The sequence below is a fragment of the Lolium rigidum genome, chromosome 1 (genome assembly GCF_022539505.1).
Source record: "Lolium rigidum isolate FL_2022 chromosome 1, APGP_CSIRO_Lrig_0.1, whole genome shotgun sequence".
In the NCBI taxonomy this organism is placed as follows: Eukaryota; Viridiplantae; Streptophyta; class Magnoliopsida; order Poales; family Poaceae; genus Lolium; species Lolium rigidum.
In genome coordinates this window covers 331,963,087-331,981,480 of record NC_061508.1, presented here as the reverse complement: position 1 = coordinate 331,981,480, position 18,394 = coordinate 331,963,087, and the positions used below count along the sequence as shown (strand labels likewise).

Genomic DNA, 18,394 nt, shown 5'->3' with positions numbered 1-18,394 from the left:
TTAACTTTTGCATACGACGTCAGAAAATATATTTTTAAATATATTTAAAATTTAAAAATAAATAAAATTTATTGTTTTATTTATTTATTCAAGATTATTTTTCTTCTTTACTTTTGTTATTAAAAGAATCATGTGGAATTGAAATAATAAAGAAGTGTGATATCGTGACCAACATGTTAATAGGATTGATATGATACTAGTATCAATAACATGCGCGCGAAGCACTTGGAAGCGAGATGGGAAGGAACTCGAAAGTTAAGCGTGCTAGTGCTGGAGTAGTGGGAGGATGGATGACCGAACGAGAAGTTTAACCACGAGTAAGTAATTTGACTAGAGATAAGTGTAGTTAGAGACTAAATTTGAAATATTAGAAATTCTGAAAAAATAGAAAGAAAAAGAGGAAGTGGAAAATAATTCGAACAAAATTGGATATAAAAATGGCACCGGTAGCGAGATTCTGGCGCGACAATGTTTTAGGCAGTTTTCCTACCACGGCAGCCCTTTAGCACCGGTTCGTAACTGAACCGGTGCTAAAGAGGATCTTTAGCACCTGATGCTTTGCATCGGTTGGGCAACCGGTAAAAAAGTTCCATACCAATCAGTGGTAATGCTCTATTTTCCACTAGTGACACCATGCTCCATCTAAATTATGTCTCCTATTTCTATGAAAGAATTATTCTACTATTGATCAATAATCATAGTGGAATCAAGGGTACAGAGTCAAAAATGGTGCGTCCAACATTTGGTAGGTAAACACAAAGTCCAGTACTATGGCGCAAAATGAAAATGAACTTGTGAAATAACTTGGGCGACAGCGCTTCCCCTGGATCTAGACCCTGGCACCCTACGTCCCTGCTGCCACCTTTGTCATAGTAGGAAAAACGTTTCCATAGCGGCTATTTCTAGACACCATGGTACGATATTGCTTCTCTGCCACCGAAAAAAATTTACCAGGGACTGTTAAAGGCTCATGTGAGTAAACCACATGGTTTATCTGGTTTATCTTAGACGCTTTACTGACTAACTTACTGGAGATCAAAACAACAGCGTATCTACATGGTTTAACTGGTTTATCTTAACACATGTCGCAGCAACAATGGTTTTGTAAAATGTATTTAAGAAGTAAGACTTACGCACTTCTAACGATCATATCAAACATTAGCCTATCCATATGTAGTAATATATATATTCATATTTCCATTTGTTGATAGTATACAATTATGTAATATAGCTTCGACCACTTATGGAAATACCTATGTTATACTAAATCACGCAAATTTAAATCTTAGACATTTTGACTTGCATCCATGTCACTTGTATTGAACGATGTAACTATTTATGTGTGCGCAAAATTACGTTATGACCATAAATAAGAATATTTACTTAAATGGTTGTTCATGTATATGTACTTTAGTTAAATCTAATGTAGAGTGTTAATTCATATCTAAATAGTGCAAGCATAAGCAAAACAACAATCACACATGTATCATGTATGGTGTCCTTTTGTTTAGAGGTGAAGAAACGTGTTGTTCTTAGAGATTAGACCCCCCTTCAGTTTTTTTTTAAACATTTTTACCGTTGTTTTGTCCTTCAACATTGTGAAGTATACATGACAACGATTTGGAGGTTTACTGTAAAAAATGTTTAATTGACTTGATTGCAATTTATTTGAAATCAATATCTTTTCTGATTTTGACCATGTTGTGTGTAGATGGATAAGAAAACTTTATACAAAGTGTATAAGAACGATTATGTCCTTTGCAAATTCTTTCTATGATTAAACTCTCCTCCAATTATCACACATTATTTAATTTAAATGAGCCACATTTTGACTTTGACCACCCAACTCAGTCATCATAGACTAGAGGTGGCCGCTTTGCCCGCTCCAATGGTGAGTCCTTCGTAACTGCAAGCACACAGTACTACGACACAACAGACGGGGCTTGGCATTTTTAAACGCCGATGCACGTTCGTAATCGTCGTGCTCGCATACCACAGAAAAAAAGCCATTAGGGATAACTACACCGCGGAAAGTGCAGACTTGGCTCTATAATTTTCGAGCCTAAACATTTCAAAGTATTTGAAAAAATATTTGACCCTAAAATCATGTAAAAAGGGGTACTACAAAATAGCGAAAAGCACTAGAAAAGAAATTACACCATGTATTGTGCCGACGGCAACTAAGTCTGTGCCGAGAACGTATTGTGCCGACGGCAGCCGTCGGCAGAAGATTGTGCCGACGGCAATTCTAGCTCTGCCGACGGCATGGCGACCGTCGGCATCTTGACTGGTTCCGTAGTGCACTAATTTCCAGTGCCAGATGACATCACCCATTTGCAAGGTATATATATGTACAATTTCATCTCTTGGCTTGGAGTTGTGTTTTATATATCAGATTTGCGGTTTTCGACAGAAGGAATTGAGGTTTGTTGGCTCCGCGTGTGTGGAGTTGCGTCGTACGGGACAGCGCCCGCCAAGCGTGGCTTGTGAATTGTGATTCTCCGAGTACAAGAAATGTTGCATAGTTGCCGGGTAGAAAACGAAATACGGATGATAATATTGTATCTCTTGGTCTCTTCGAGCTGTCTTTTTACGTCGGGTTATTGTTCCTAGACACAAGGAATTGTGGTTCGCAGCGACTTCCAATTTTTCTTAGGGCATATAATACAAGTATACTTACATAACAAAATGAATGGTCGACAAAAGATTTTTAGCTTTAATTTTAGAAAAAGTCTACCAACATATTAATAATCATCTATAGTGCTCCATAATAAATACTGTATCAACGAATGGACGTGATTGTAAGGCCCAAAGGCCCAAATTGTTTGGACCATGGTGGGGAATTATATTGCCTGTAGAATTGCACAAAGTTTATGGAGGTAATAACATACACCAGCTTTATATGCACTATACTCCCCAATGTCACAGTATCTTAATAATAAAATGAGTGCTCTTCGAAAGATTTAGTCTTCCAGATCTAGGAAATAGAACTACTTTTTTTAAGGGAATGAAATACAACTACCGGGAGCATAGGCATGATGATCCAATCTATACTAGCACTGCACCCATATGTGGTAAACCCTTACTGTGGACCTCTCATTTAAGACATGGCCCAACTCATCTTCCAAGTCCCAACTCCTTTTTCAATTAGGTTGTACTTCTTCCCCGTTCGATCTCGACATAGAGAAGCTTCAACAGATGACCATGGAGACCCATCACCGGTGAGGGATACATATGACCATGGAGACCCTCGCACACCCTGCTGCCGCATTTGTAATAGTAGGAAAAAACGTTTCCATGGCGGCTGTTTCTAGACACCATGGTACGATATTGCTTCTCTGCCACCGCAAAAAAAAATCAATGCGAGGGACTGTTAGAGGCTCATGAGAGTAAACCACATGGTCGTTTATCTGGTTTGTCTTAAACGTTTTAGTGATTAACTAATTAGAGATCAAAACAAACAATCAGAGTTAGCTATTCGTTGGAGTTCTTGTGTGCCCTTTTGATCAAGTTCCCAATGATTCTGAAAAAGCCAATGGAAAGTGAAGACGTTTAAGAGTATTCAGTGTCAAATCTATGCTAAGTGAGCAGTTCGGAATGTGTGTCGGTATAAACTGCATGTAGCTATTTTATCCTAGCGTTGTCCAAATGCTGAACACCCGGAACAAGCACCATGCCTCTTCCAATAGATGTACACACTATAACCGACATGACATTGTAACACTGACTGTTCATATACTCCTATATAAGACTAAATAGTAACATCAATAATGAAACTTCGGTTCATTCACTCAATCTCTCGGTTCTTCTCAAAGATATCCACCTGAGCGGTTATTCCATAGAGGCTCAAATCGAGTGGAATTCCTCCCCGACAACCCTTGGATGGGGGTGTAACTTATGTGGTTCGGTGAGCCGCTAAACATGAGCCACTTTTAAATGGCCTCACATGAAAATTTGTTGTACATTCACATATTAGGTAAAGACGGAGTTGTACGATAATCTGCTAATTATGTAGAGTCGTTGTGATCTTAACACATGTCGGAGCAACAATGGTTTCGTAAAATATATTTAAGAACTAAGACTTATGCAACTTGTAACGAGCATATCAAACATTAGCGTATCCATATGTAGAAACATATATTCATATTTTTATTACTGGATAGTACAAAATTATATAATATAGCTTCAACCACGTATGGAAATACCTCTGTTATACTAAAATTATGCAAATTTAAATCTCCTGCATTTTGACTTGGATGCATGTCACTTGTATTGATACCATGTAACTATTCATGTGTGTGTGTTTTAGTTTATGAACAATGATGAAATATTTACTTAAATGGTTGTTCATGTATATGTATTTTAGTTAAACCTGATGTAGAGTGTTAATTCATATCTAAATAATGTAAGCATAACCAAATCAATAATGACTAATAAACTGTCATTCTCTTTAAAGTTGGAGAACACTATGCTTCTTACAGGTTAGCCCCCATCAGAAGTTTTTTGAATCATTTTTACTATTGTTTTGTCTTCAGCCGTTTGGAAGTATACATGACAATGATTTTCTGGTTAATTGAAAAAAAAAGTGTTTCATGGACTAGGTTGCAATATTTCAGACATTTCCCCCCCAGTTTTGACCATGTTGTGTATAGATGGATAAGAAAACTTCAGATAAAGTGTATGTGGCATTTCTAATCGATGGATGATGTATGCCATGTTCTTTCTATGATAAACCCTTCCTCCAATTATAACACATAATTTAATGTAATGAGTCACATTTTAAACTTTCATGACCCAAGTCCTTTTTTCCACCTATGTACCATTTATTTGGTGACACAAAAAACACTTTGATGGGCCATGATGGAGCTTCACTACGGTTGGTTGAAAGATAGGTTGGCATGGCCACATGTGTATCCTACTCTATCATTATAGATAGAGGTGTCCGCTTTGCTCGTACAATGGTTAGTTCTTGATGGTCAATGCAGTGCATCTCGTGAAATCATTTGTAGGTACATTATAAAACCTAGAGAGTTACCTTTAATCATTTCCTCTTACAAAAACTAGGGTTGTCTTTCCGAAAGAAAACTAGTGTTGTCACAAGAGTCACTACCCCTAATTGTGTTCACACCAAGACAAGTTTGAAAATTGTTATGCTGATTCCATTTTACCTATAGAGGGACGGAAGGGTAGAGAGAAACTAAATTAGAGATATAATATTTTAAAAATAAAAATAAAATAAATTGAGTAGAACTAGCGATCATAATACACCCTTACATACTTAGAAATCTCAAAAAATCTGGAAAAAAGCAGAGTTCGAAGAAAACATATACACACAATACTCTACAAAATTCCAACTCTAGACTTAAAATACAATGCAAGAAACCAAAATACACACCAAATTTTTGTTCATATTTTTTTTACATTTTAAAATGTTTTCTGGATAGCACGAGCATATTCTCCCATATTTAGAAGTGCATTTCCCCTCTTGTGAAACCATTTGCAAGTACATTATCAAACATAGAGAGTTCCGAACTTCTGATTAGTTATTCCCTCTTACAACAACTAGGGTTGTCACAACCCCTAATTGCGTTCACACCAAGACACGTTTGAAAATTGTCCTGCTCATTCCATTTTACCTATAGAAGAAGGAAAGGGTAGGGAGAAAGTAAAATAGAGATATAATATTTTTTAAAGCAAATTCAAATAAATAGAACAGAACTAGCGATCGCAATACACCCGTACATGCTTAGAAAGTTCAAAAATATGGAAAAAAAAAGTAGAGTCCGTAGAAAAGATATGCACACAAGACTTTCTCTACAAAATTTCAATTATAAACTTAAAATACTCCCTTTATTTACAAATATAAGACATTTTAGCTAGCTAATCTAGCTTGCTTGACCATCTAATATCACCAAACGAAGTGAGTACAGTGCGGGGAAACCCAAATGATTTATAGTGCGATAGCGCTAACGGACCAATTTCATAGCCCAATTTGAACTTGCCACTATTGGCATAAAGACTTTTTTTTTACTTCTCAACCTGTGCTTCAAATTGTAAGTTAAAATTGTTGTACGCCTGCGCTGTAAAGGCTAGTGCACAGGTCATGGGTGGCGAGCATCATCAGGCAGGCTAGTGGCAAATTTATGGGTGTAAATGGACAGGATAATTTCCAAACCGAAAACAACGTCAAATCCGTTTTAGGTATCCATATCTGATTTTAAAAAATCTGGCGAATAGGAATGTTCGATTCCAAAGTGGTACTCCAGATACGGTATATGATATGGTATAACAAATAGCATGTGAATATGGATTGTGTGAAATTTAATTAGGATAATTAGAAGATTTTAAACCAAATAATCTAATTTTGGATTATCACGATACATTTCTTTATATTTTCGTGTCGTGTGTGAGAATGACAAAATTAGTCCTTAAAAAGAGCTTCTCACGATACATTTCTTTATATTTTTTATATAGGACACAAAATGTCAGTTTTCTAAGAAATTTGGTGTGCGCACATATATTGTTTATGTATACACACCAATTTTTTGTTCATTTTTTTACATTTATAATGTTATTTTTGATAGCACGAGCATATGTTCCCATGTTCAAAAGTGCATTTCTCCTCTCATGTAATCATTTGCAGGTACATTATCAAACATAAAGAGTTTCTGGTTAGTCATTCGCTCTTACAACAACTAGGGTTGACACAACTCCTAATTGCGTTCACACCAAGACACGTTTGAAATTGTTCTGCTCATTCCATTTTACCAATAGAGGCAAGGGAAGGGTAGGGAGAAAGTAAAAAAATTAAAAAGCAAATTTTAAATAAATATAATAGAACTAGCGATCGCAATAAACCCTTACATGCTTAGAAAGTTCAGAAAATCTGGAAAAGGTAGAGTCGCTAGAAAAAAATACACACAAGACTTTCTCTACAAAAGTTCAACTCCATACTTAAATTACTCCCTCTATTTATAAATATATGATGTTTTAGTTAGCTAATCTAACATGCTTAACGATCTTATATTACGAGACCGAGCGAGTACAATGCAAGAAACCAAAATGATAATTGTATTGGGAGCTGCTATATGCGACCAAGTGGGTGCCGCACATCCCTCCGACCCGGTTGCTGTTAATTGGGCCACGGCCCAACAGGTAAACGTTTTTTTCTTTTTTCTTTTTATTCTTTTTTCTGTTTACAATTCTGTTTTGGAAAACTAACATTTTTTGGTTTCTTTTTTATGTTTTCAAAATTTATGTATATACATTTTAGAAATGTAGGATTTTAAGTCTGTTCAAAATTCAAAAATCGTTCAAATTCTTTTAAAAAAATTGGAAATCGTTCAAATTTCTTAAAAATCTTTTAAAACTTGAAATTTGTTCAAAATTGGAATATGAACAATTTCAAATTTGAATTTTTTTCAAACTTGAACATTTTTAAAAGTTGAAAAAAAATAAAAATATATTTTTAATATGAAAAATAAAATGAGAAAACAGAAAAAAGAAACACATAAAAAAAAGGAAAAAGGAAAAAAGAAAAGGAGAAAGAACACGAAAAAACGCCTAACCGGGCTGGCCCACACTGCGCGCGGGGTATGGGGCGCGGGGCAGGTGCCTACCTAGCCAGCATATAGGGATAACCTAACGAACCAAATTCATAGCCCAATTTAGACTAGTTACTATTGGCATAAAGATTTTTTTTTACTCCTTAAAATGGTAGTGGTGTTTTGCCACATCGGATCATGTAATTCCTTTTATTTTGAAATGCATCTTAATTATATTTTGAAACATTAAAAAAATTTAACAAAAAATTCGCACGTACATCTTCATACACATCCACAAAGTGGTTTCATGAAAATTCGACTTGTCTTGTGGGGTGTGCAAAAAGACAAAATCTGGTGCTAAAAATAAGACTTGTCACACACAAAAAATCTTGTTTTTATATAGAAAACAAAAAATATCGTGTTTTTCTCGAAACTTTATATTGTGGAGATGTACATGTAAAATTATTTTGTCAAAATTTTCGACACATCGAAATATATTTTCTTGGCAGAGGGAGCATACGCATCCGGGAGCCAAATTGAATTGATGTTTTGGCTCATGGAAGCATATACTCTCTTTATTTTGAAATGCATCTTAGACATATTTTCAAATGTTAAAAAATTTAAAACTAAAAATTCGCACGTATATCTTCACGTATTACGCGCCAACAAAGCTGTTTCATTAATATTCGACTTGTCTTGTGGTGTGTGTAAAAAAGATAAAATCCGGTGCTAAAAATAAGATATTTAACAAGACAAATTTTCTGTTTTTTACGCAGATAAAAAAAATCAGTTTTTTGCGAAACTTACAAACGATAAATATATATTGAAGATGTACGTCAGTACGTGTAGATTTTTTTGTACACTTTAAAATATGTTTTTGTGGGAAAGGAATTTGGGAGCCGAATGGAATTTGTGCTTCAAATTGTAAGTTAAAATTGCTGCACGCGGCACGCCTGCACCAGGTGCACCGTGCACGGGTCATGGGCGGCTAGCATCACAGGCTAGCGGCAAATTCCCCTTCATCCCAAGGTCAACAGTCTGGTCCTCTCCTCGTGGCCGGCCATGCTGCTGCGGTACCTCGTACCGCTGCTCCTCGCGGCGGCCGCTGCCACCACCACCGCGACCGCCACTTTTGTGCTCGAGGAGGCCACCATCGAGTCCATCCACCGCGCCTTTGCCGACGGCGCGCTCACCTCGCGCGGCCTCCTCGAGCTCTACCTGCGCCGCATCGCGTCCCTCGACCCGGCCCTCCACGCCGTCGTAGAGCTGGACGCTGACGGCGCGCTCGCCGCCGCCGACCGCGCCGATGCCGCTCGCCTCCTCGGAGGCGCCGCGCTCCCGCCGCTCCACAGCATTCCCGTGCTCATCAAGGACAACATCGTTGCGGCCGGCGCCTCGAACGCGACGGCCGGGTCGCTCGCGCTGGTCGGGTCCCGCCCCGCGCGCGACGCCGGTGTGGTGGAGTGGCTCCGGCGCGCCGGCGCGGTGATCCTCGGCACCGCCAGCCTCAGCGAGTGGTGTAACTTTCGCGCCCCCGGCGTCCCAGCCGGCTGAAGCCCTGCGGTGGCCAAGGCATGGTCAGCAGATCTGCCTCCTCCACTTCCTATCCTGTTTGCTTCTCCATGATTGGAAGCTAGAATGCATCGATTGCTCTTTCATCGGACACATGCTCAACCGAGTTTTTGATGATGTTCCATCGCTGGATGTATGCTCTCATCGATTCATCCGACAAGTGGCGTAGGACGAACTAGAAATTAGGTATGGCAAAATTGACCAAATAACTATTGAAATCTGTTGAGTAAATGATCAAAGTTCCTAAACGGCAGATTTTTTTCAATTGCATTTAAACAAGTTACAGTGAATCAACAACAAGTAGCCAAATCCCATGACAAAACAAGCACCGTGAGGCTTATATGGAGCTAAAAGTTGTAACTGAATGGGGTAAAAGTCAATGGTGGCAACATTTTAGGTGTGGCGAATGCCACTGCTTGCCAGAATGGGTCCTCCGCCACTGCATCCGACTTCTGCTTGCAAGTCTTTAGCTGCTCTATTGACGCTGGTTTTTTCCAGGTGGACCTAAAGTTCCTCATGAACAGGTCCTCGAAAGTTTCCCAGCTATATATGGATCCTTCTTGCAACTTCTTCATCCAAGATCTTGCGGATCCACTGAGGTGGACCTGGATACTTTGCATAGCTATTGCTCTTGTTCCACCCATCAACTTTACTGTCTCCAGATAATCGACTAGCCAATCCTCTGGATCTTGCAGCCCGTCGAACTTTTTATAGTTGTCAGGTAACTTGAAGCTGGTGGGCACTCGAGTTTTGCGAACCCTTCGGGTAAAGCAAGGGAGTCCACACAAGTCTTCATCGCTATCTTCCGGTGTACGCCGACGCTCACGTGTTCTGGTTTCGCGATCCCTTTCCTCGCGTGCTCTGTTGACTCGAGGTTGAGCTACTGTGTTTCTTGTGTCGCTTTCTCTTGGGGCCTCTCGTGTTGCCGCCACAGTGTGTCGAGTACTATTTTTCCTTGGATTGTTTCGGTGTGGAGCACCTTCAGGTTGTGGTACGATTTCTCTTCCTGCTATTGCTGCCCCAATAACGTCGACTCCTACCATAGCCATCTGGTACAATGATGATCGAGGGTCTCCTGGCTGGGGTTTGGATGCCATCATGAAAACATGTGCCGCCATATATCCTGCATCTGGCGTTTTTGGGATTATGTTTCCTCTCGTGTCTATCGACATGAAAGACATGTCGAGGTTTTGGATTAGGTTGTCCCGTTCTCCTTCGGGTATACCTGCCAACCTAGATCTTGCTCTTCCCCGATGGCCTCCGTCATTATTTGCCAAACTTCCTGAGTGCCGGCTCAGGTTGTTTTTACGCTCGCTGGAAGCATCTTCCGCAACTTTTCTTGCATCAAGTGTTTGCCGAAGCTTTTCTAACTCACGTCGATCTGGAGCGGCGATTTTGTATTGATATGCCTGAAGTGCTGCCGGTGAAACTTGCGTGGTCATCGGCTCCGTGCAGTCCATAGCCCTTGTAGCTTTGTCCCATGCTTCTTGCGGCAGGCTGACTTTTTCTTGTGGTTTAGGCCTGATGTACTTTCTTCCTGTTCCGCGCATGAGATCTGTGGGATCGATGTAAGGATTACCCAACTCATGAAAGACTCAGATTCCTCGTCAGCTTCACGGTTTTCTCCCGTGATTACACAGATTTGTTGTGTTGCGCTTCCCTCGAACCCAGGGCAGGTGACACCGTCAGAGAAATCGGTGAAGACCTTGTTGTCGAGGGAGTTGTTGGTGTGGACAGATTCGAAGCTAGTGAAGCTCTCCGAGTCGCTATCTTGAGACAGATCGGTTTCCGTGAACGACCCGAAAGTCATGCCACCGAACAGATCCTCGAGTGCCCCGCCGCGGGCGGGCTTCATGCAGCGTGGCTGCGAAGCTTATTCATCGCCTGATTCAACATATGTTGTCGACGATCCCGAGGGGTCGGATTTGGCCGCAAACGGTCCCGAAAAAATCGATGCCGAAAGACAGTGCGATCCTTCCTTCCCGGCGGGAAAGCGAAAGCTCCCGAACGTCATCTCCGTCGAGTTCTCCAGATGGGCATATGCATGCACACAGGCAGGATCGTGAGGAACAAAATCGAGGAGATCGGGTTGCACTCGTTTACCTCCTTCCATGATGTTGCTTGCTGTTGACGACGATATTGATGATGCCATCGAGATCAGGACCTTGACACCTCTAATCCCCACGATCAGCGCCAACTGACAAGGGATTAACTTGTCAATGCCTACGGATTGTAGACTTAGGGTTTCGTAAAAAGTAGAGGGCAAGTAGATCTCGAAGGTTCAGCCGAACAAAGGTGCTCAACTTAATAATACGGTGGCTAGGGTTACAATGATTCGATCATTTTCTCGTCCCTCGGCTTCCCTTTATATATGAGGTGAAGCCGAGGCCTTTCCGTGTCGTACAAGTTACAAACTATCGAGGTGTGTTGGGACTTTCCTATATTGATACAACTTTCCTATTACAACTCTATTTTCCTAACTCGCAGATCCTTATTGTTTTGGGCTTCCGAGACTTCGAGTCCATGCGCTTTGTGTTTCTTAATAGAGCCAGGGTACTTTATTCGACATGCCTCCTAGGCATACTTATGTCATACACTGACATAGGCATCCCCAATGGGTCTGCCGAAGATAGTACCCGGGGTTTACTGAAGGCCCATGACTCGAAGAATAAGAAGAATCGGAAGTCCAAGTTGTTGTTATGGAAAGCTAGAGTTGTATTAGGAGAGGATGTTTGTAATCTTGCGGGATGAGTTAGAAACCTTCCCGGACTCTGTAACTTGTACAATACGAATCCCTCGGCTCCACCTCCTATATAAGGGGGAGTCGAGGGACAAAGAAAGCATCGAATCTACTGTCAACACAACCCTAGTTTTATATTCGTCGAGTACTGTTCGGCTGAAACCTTCGAGATCTACTTGCCCTCTACATCTAACTAAACCCTAGTCTACAATCCGTAGGCATTGACAAGTTGATACCTTGTCAATTGACCCTCAACTTCGTACTCCTGATGAGTTCTCCCTAAAAACAAGAAAAGAGTAGCTTATAAATAAAGAACGTGGGGAAAATGTGAAGTAACCCGAGGAAATACACAAGGATTTCGGCACTTACTAACAAAACGTCGACTCTGCGACTCGAAGCGAGAGAGGATCTCTGCTTCTCGAGCTGATTGCTGAGATATATTCTCGCTCAAGGAAGTTTCTGCGTCATGGAGCCTCTTTCGAAGATCTTCAATGGCGGCAGCCTCTTTTTCAGCTTTCTTGCGGGCTCTTTCGCTCTGCTCTAACTTAGCAGCAAGAGCGTTAGCACGCTTATTGGCTTCCGCAAGTTGTCCTGACAAAATACGCGACAATTAAATGTTATGACAAAAATAGTGGAGTGAATGCAACAAAGGAGATAGATGAAGATAGTACCTTCCAGTTTCGTGCTATGATCACGATACCCGAAAAATTGGGTACCAAGACGGATAAATTCATTCATTAAAGGCTGAAAGGAGGATCAAAAGAAAAATAAGTCAATATAGCTAATCTGGAGTCGACAGCATATCGTAAGAAACAAAGCAGAGATAAAAAGACTGAAAGGCTCGGCAAGTGAGTAAAAAAGAGAAGATTGAAACACTTACATCATCTAATGAAGGTGTCGAAGAGTCACCAGGGAATATGATGGTTTCCTTGGATGGCTCGAGCCTTGCCCTCTTTGGCGAAGAGGCACGGGGGCTCGCAGGTGGAGTCGAATGCTCGACGTTTTGTTGAGGAGGCGAAGTTTCCTCCCCATCACGCTGAGTTTCGGACACAACTAAAGTACGCGACGTACTCGTTCGAGCAGCCGCGTCAGTAGGTTGTTCCTCTTCCTCGTCATCACTACAATAAAAATGGCGGCAGTATAAGAAGCAAGATAGACAAGAAACGTCAAAACAAAAAAGTAAAGAGTAAAAAGTAACTTACGAGCTGACGAGGGCATCAGTATATGGATTGAAAGCTGCCTTCCCATATGAAGGCTCAGCTTCTTCGGCTTTGGAGGTGCCGGAATCTTTGACTTCATCCCTTTTTCTCTTCATCCTTGGAGAAGCGTGAGGAAGAGAGTGTGTCGAGGCAGTGGCTTCTGACTCAGCGGAAGCCGCGGATTTGTGGGAACCCGCGACTTCAGTGGCAGGGCGCGAGGTGCCTTGGTTGTCATCGTCGACAACGGTACGGTCCTCAACTTCTCCACCTTCAGGAAGAGGAGGAAGAGAAACAAGGACAGGGTGGTCCTGAAAAAAAAAGGTCGACAAAAAGGTGTTAACAAGATAGTAGTCGACAAATAATAAACTCGAGGAGGCAATATAACAATTAAAAGAGGAAAATTACCTCGGGAAGGGGATTGGCGTTACTATATGGCGCAATACGGCAAGAACTTGGAACTGAATCCTTCTTGTTGAGCGATGAGATTTTGCGGATAAGCTTTTCAAAATCCTTCAAAGGAAGATCTTTTGAGAGCCTATCGACATCTTTTTCACCAGCGTACTTCCAGAAGGGGTTTTTGCGAGCTTGAAGAGGCTGCACCCTAGTCCTAAGGAAATAAGCGGTAATCTCAATACCCGAAAGTTCCTTGCCGCGGGTGTTTTGTAGCTCGTGGATGCGAGTCATCAACGCCTCTGTCGCCAACTTCTCAGCATCAGTAGCTTCAGCATCCCAAGAATGGCGGCGAAGGATTTTGGCTTCTCCGTCAAAAGGGGCGATGTTTTCTTCCACTGGATTAGAGCTTTCTTCATGGATGTACAGCCACTTCTTCCGCCAACCTTGGACGGAGTCGGGAAATTTGACGTCGAAATATTCGACATCAGAACGAACACAGATAACAACGCCGCCAATGTTATAGGCGACGTTGTGAGAGCAATTACGGCGGATGCAAAAGATGCGCTTCCACAGAGCCCAATTTGGTTGGACCCCGAGGAAGCACTCACATAGTGTGATAAAAATAGAGATGTGGAGGATGGAATTGGGCGTCAGATGATGTAACTGAAGCCCATAGATAAAAAGGAGACCACGGAGAAACTCGTGGATTGGAGGAGAAAGACCCCGGATGAGGTGGTCAACGAAACTAACCCGATAGTCGATTGGAGGTTTCGGGTAGCTCTCCTCCTTGGGGAATTGGAGTGAGTCCTCCTTCTTGTTGAATCCCATCTTCCTCAGCAAGTTGATGTCTTGGGCAGAAATCTTGGATCTCTCCCACTCGGCGCTTCCCAGATCTGTTGTCGTCATCTTCGACTCCGGCGTGCTATGCCTAGTCAAACGAATGCGTGGCGGCATCAATGGACTTGGCGGCGAAGAGTGTGAGAGTGGTTGAGCGCTTGAAGCAAGGGAAGCAATGGAGGATTTGCAGAGGAGGAGTAGAGATGCGGCGCGAGCGAAAGTGCTGAAGGAGGAAGATGATGGGTTTATGTAGTGGTGCGGCGAGTCGACGCAACCGTTGGATGGAAAAATTATGATGCAGATAGCAAACACGTGGACAAGGGGTAAAAATGGATTTTTACTGAGAAGTGAACGGACAGGCGATACAGTATGAAGGCCAGAAAAAGCGGAGGACGTGTGTCCCCCACGTGCACGACGTGTCAATTGGATAGGAAAATTGGACCCACAAGGCAGAGAGAGAAGCGGTTCTCGCATATTCCCGATACAGTAATCGTGGCTATCGTAAGCAATGATGTCACCTTGACAAGAGAAATTTTCGACAAAGACGCATGACAAAAAATTTCGACAGCAAAAGATTATTGATTATTTCGGAAGCCTTTGATCAAATACAAGTTTTTGCCCAAATGCTCGGGGGCTACTTCGAAACAAATGAAAAGTTTGAGAAAGACAAAATAGATATGGTGTGAGCCTATGATCAAATACAAATTATTTGCTCATAGCCTCGCGGGCTACTCCCATCGGGAGCGCTGTTCGCGCACCCGAGAGATTTGAAAATTTCGGAAGAGAAAGAAAATATAGCGGCATAAAATGTGGAGCCTACACCCAAGCACAAGTCCTTGGCTGTAGCCTCGGGGGCTACTCCCATCGGGAACGCTGTTCGCGTACCCGATGAAATTAAAAAAAAAGATAGAAGAACAAGAGAGTATATTTCGAGTTAAAGTAACTCTACATATACTCCCATCGGAAAAGCAATATAAGTCATCAGTTGACTCAATAAAATGTGCCATTCCAACGTACCGAATAAGCACTCGACAATATATTCTCGAACGCCAAAGTTGCGAACAATTTCCGAATGCCGCAAAACTTTGCGAAGGTAAGACCCCAGATCCGTTCTGAGTGGCGTGGCGCCGTCTCTGACGTCGGTTTGCTACTTTTATCCGTATCAACAGATACGAAGAAAAATCCTAACGGACGCGTTAGGTACTGTAACATCCCAAGAGTAACACCTAGATCCTTTTTACCTTTCTTGCATTGTTATCATCTCATCATGTTGCATTCATGCATATCACCACCTTTGGCTTTTATAAATTGCATTTGGTTTTGGCTTTGTTTTGTTTGCTTCTTGTTCTTCCTCTCTTCCTCTCTCTTGGTTCATCCCCTCCCTCTTGTGATGTTCCAAGAAAAGCTAACAAGCCAACCTATCCTTCCACTTGATCTATATTTCAAATAGGTCATGCCAAAATTTTCTTTTATATGGTTGCTATAAACCTACCCTCTCTTTCTATTTTGCAATGCTAATAATAAGATGATCTTGAGTTGGGTTTCTTCCTTCTCCAATTATTTTGGTTTCTACTAAAATTCTCTTTACCTCCCTCTTATTCTTTCTTGTTTTATTTTCCTCAAGCTTACCATGTTGGTATACAATGCTTGAGTTCTTCTCTGAATTCAAAATGCAGTTCAACATTGTCTCATCTCAATTTCAGAAAAGTTTGGAAAAGAAAGGGAAGAAATAAAAACAGAAAATAAATAAAGAGAAGGAGAAAAACCTAACATCCCAGCCTATACTAACCTAACGCTACAGCCATCTATCTAGCTAGTCTAAGTTTCTAACCAACCCAACACACCTAGCAACCCAACACGGCAGCCCTTCTTTGGCCCAGCCCAGCTCCAACGTGTGGAGGGGAGTCCCTGTTCGTCGTCTTCATCATGTACGACTACCTCCAGCGCCACATGATCCTTCCCCCCTTCGTGGATGCTTGCCACCTGCTGCCCCCTCTCTTAAGCAACACCAGCAGCTCCTCCAACCCTAGCCCTCTTCCTCCACCGAGCCGCCGCCACCTTCTCCTCCTTCCCTGGAAAAACCCCACGGAGCAAATTATCACCACCGTCTACCTCCTGCCGCCATCGCCATGAGCGCCGCCGAGGTGACCTGAGTACGGGAATGGGATCACGGTGACCTCCTCGTCCTCGACGTCTTCTTCACGGAGCACGCAGACGCCGCAGCTGCTCGTCTTCCTCACCATCTGCAACAGCAACCCCGGCCACCCTTCTTCTTCCTCGTCGTCGGCAACCCTCCGCTGCTTCCCCCTCTTCAACGACGACCCAGGGTGAGCAGCCTTCCTTCCTACATCTCTCCTGCATGTCTCTATGTCGCTGCTCCATCACATGTGCGAAGATCTGAGCGAGATCGAACCGATAAAACGAAACAAACGGTTCCAGTTTTTCTGTTTCGAGGTGGCTACTTCCGATGATCTTTTCCGGCGATCTACTCCACTCCAGCGCACGTACTTCACACCGTTGGAAAGCTGAGAGTGAGGGCTACAACTTTGCCTTTGGAAGAACTCATTTTCATCCGCTGTAGACGACGCCATCTTCGTTCAAAGATCTGTCCAGAAAACAGTTTTCAGTTTTGCTGTTACTCGGCCATGTCGAGGTCACGTCTTCCGGCGAGTTTTGCCACCACCACAGCCCACCAAAACCACCCAAACCAAACGCATTGGAATCTTGGTATATCCAGTATGCTCAACTTGTTGAGGGCCTTGCCTAGAAACACCTAGATTCATCGCTTTCGACACTTTAAAAACTGTGCAGAAACGCTTCTACAGTAAACAGCAACTATCACAGTTTCAGTTTCGACTGTCAGATATTCATTTTTCCCCTGCCTATTTTCAAACGTTTTAAAATTGCATTTTCCAAAATCCAAATCACACAAACTTTATATGCTGGAGTATCAGAAAAACAAGATCTATCCATCTATTAAGTTTGTTCCAACTTTTGAACAATATAAAATCTGACCACTTTATAATTTGGGATTAAATTGCTATAACTTGCATAATTCATAACTTCTAACCTAAAATTCCAACATGCTTTATATCTTTTTGCATCGAGAAAAACATGAGGAATTCAAATATTAACTTGTCATGCATCATAGCCCCTGCCTGGTTCGAACTAATTAAAATTTGTAACTATAACTAAATGTTATGTGTGGGTGTCTATCATTCTTGCTATATTTGAACACCCCACTTAATTATGCTATACATGAAACCTTGCACATATTATCTTGCCATGCAGTCATGCATCATATTGCGCATTGCATTTCCTTGTATTGATTTGTGCCATTACTTTTCTTGTATGTGCTATTTGGTTCTTCTCGAGTAGACGCCGACGCAGAGCAGTTCGAGCAGGAGTTCGAGTACCACCCCGAGGAGGATCGCGCTTGTGTCCCTACTCTTGATCTGACAGGCGAGCCCACCCCTTCACCTATTTTACATTTTCATGCTCTTTTGATCTATTGCTACCCCTATGTTGCGATTCTGTTGTGTCACGTGACCTATTCCACCTGTTACCCTATATGATCCGAGATACACCTCCTTGCCCTACCTGATGTTTGTTGTTTGCCAGTTTTGCGAGTCGTAGGCGAGTTTAGGGTTTTGTTGATATCTCGAAATGTTCGGGGTATCTCGTTGGGTAGTTGTTTTACTTCTATATCTGTTGTTGGAGATAATCATGGCTCACCCTATTGATAATATTAAAATGGATAAGAAGAGGCATCGGTGGGTCAACTGTATATTTTGGTTTTACCATGGCTCACTTGTGTCCAATTTTATAATTAGGACGAGTTCTTGTTTTCTGATCCAAGACTGAGCGCACTAACCACACGTGGGAGGTTTCACTGGGGGCCCCTCGACCTATTACCGAACTCGCTTCCATTGTCCAAGTGCCACAAATAGATTTGTAACGTTTTGTTTCTCTTGGGCGTGCAAGCTTGTTTCCTTGTGGTCAGATGATATGATGTACTTTTGGGGAAGCCGTGAGTGCCTTGTAACCCCGTTGTCTCTTGCACACTCGTAGGCGCGGTCCGCATTGTTAAGAGGTCATCCTCTAGTGGG

At 42.0% G+C, this 18,394-nt stretch overlaps 1 protein-coding gene across 1 annotated transcript; it reads left to right on the top strand.

The window, feature by feature from the left end:
• Positions 1 to 8,606: 8,606 nt before the first annotated feature.
• LOC124663451 (probable amidase At4g34880) lies at positions 8,607 to 9,098 on the top strand. The gene has a single exon (XM_047201153.1). The coding sequence runs from the start codon at positions 8,607 to 8,609 to the stop codon at positions 9,096 to 9,098; it is 492 nt and encodes a 163-aa protein (XP_047057109.1).
• Positions 9,099 to 18,394: the final 9,296 nt, after the last annotated feature.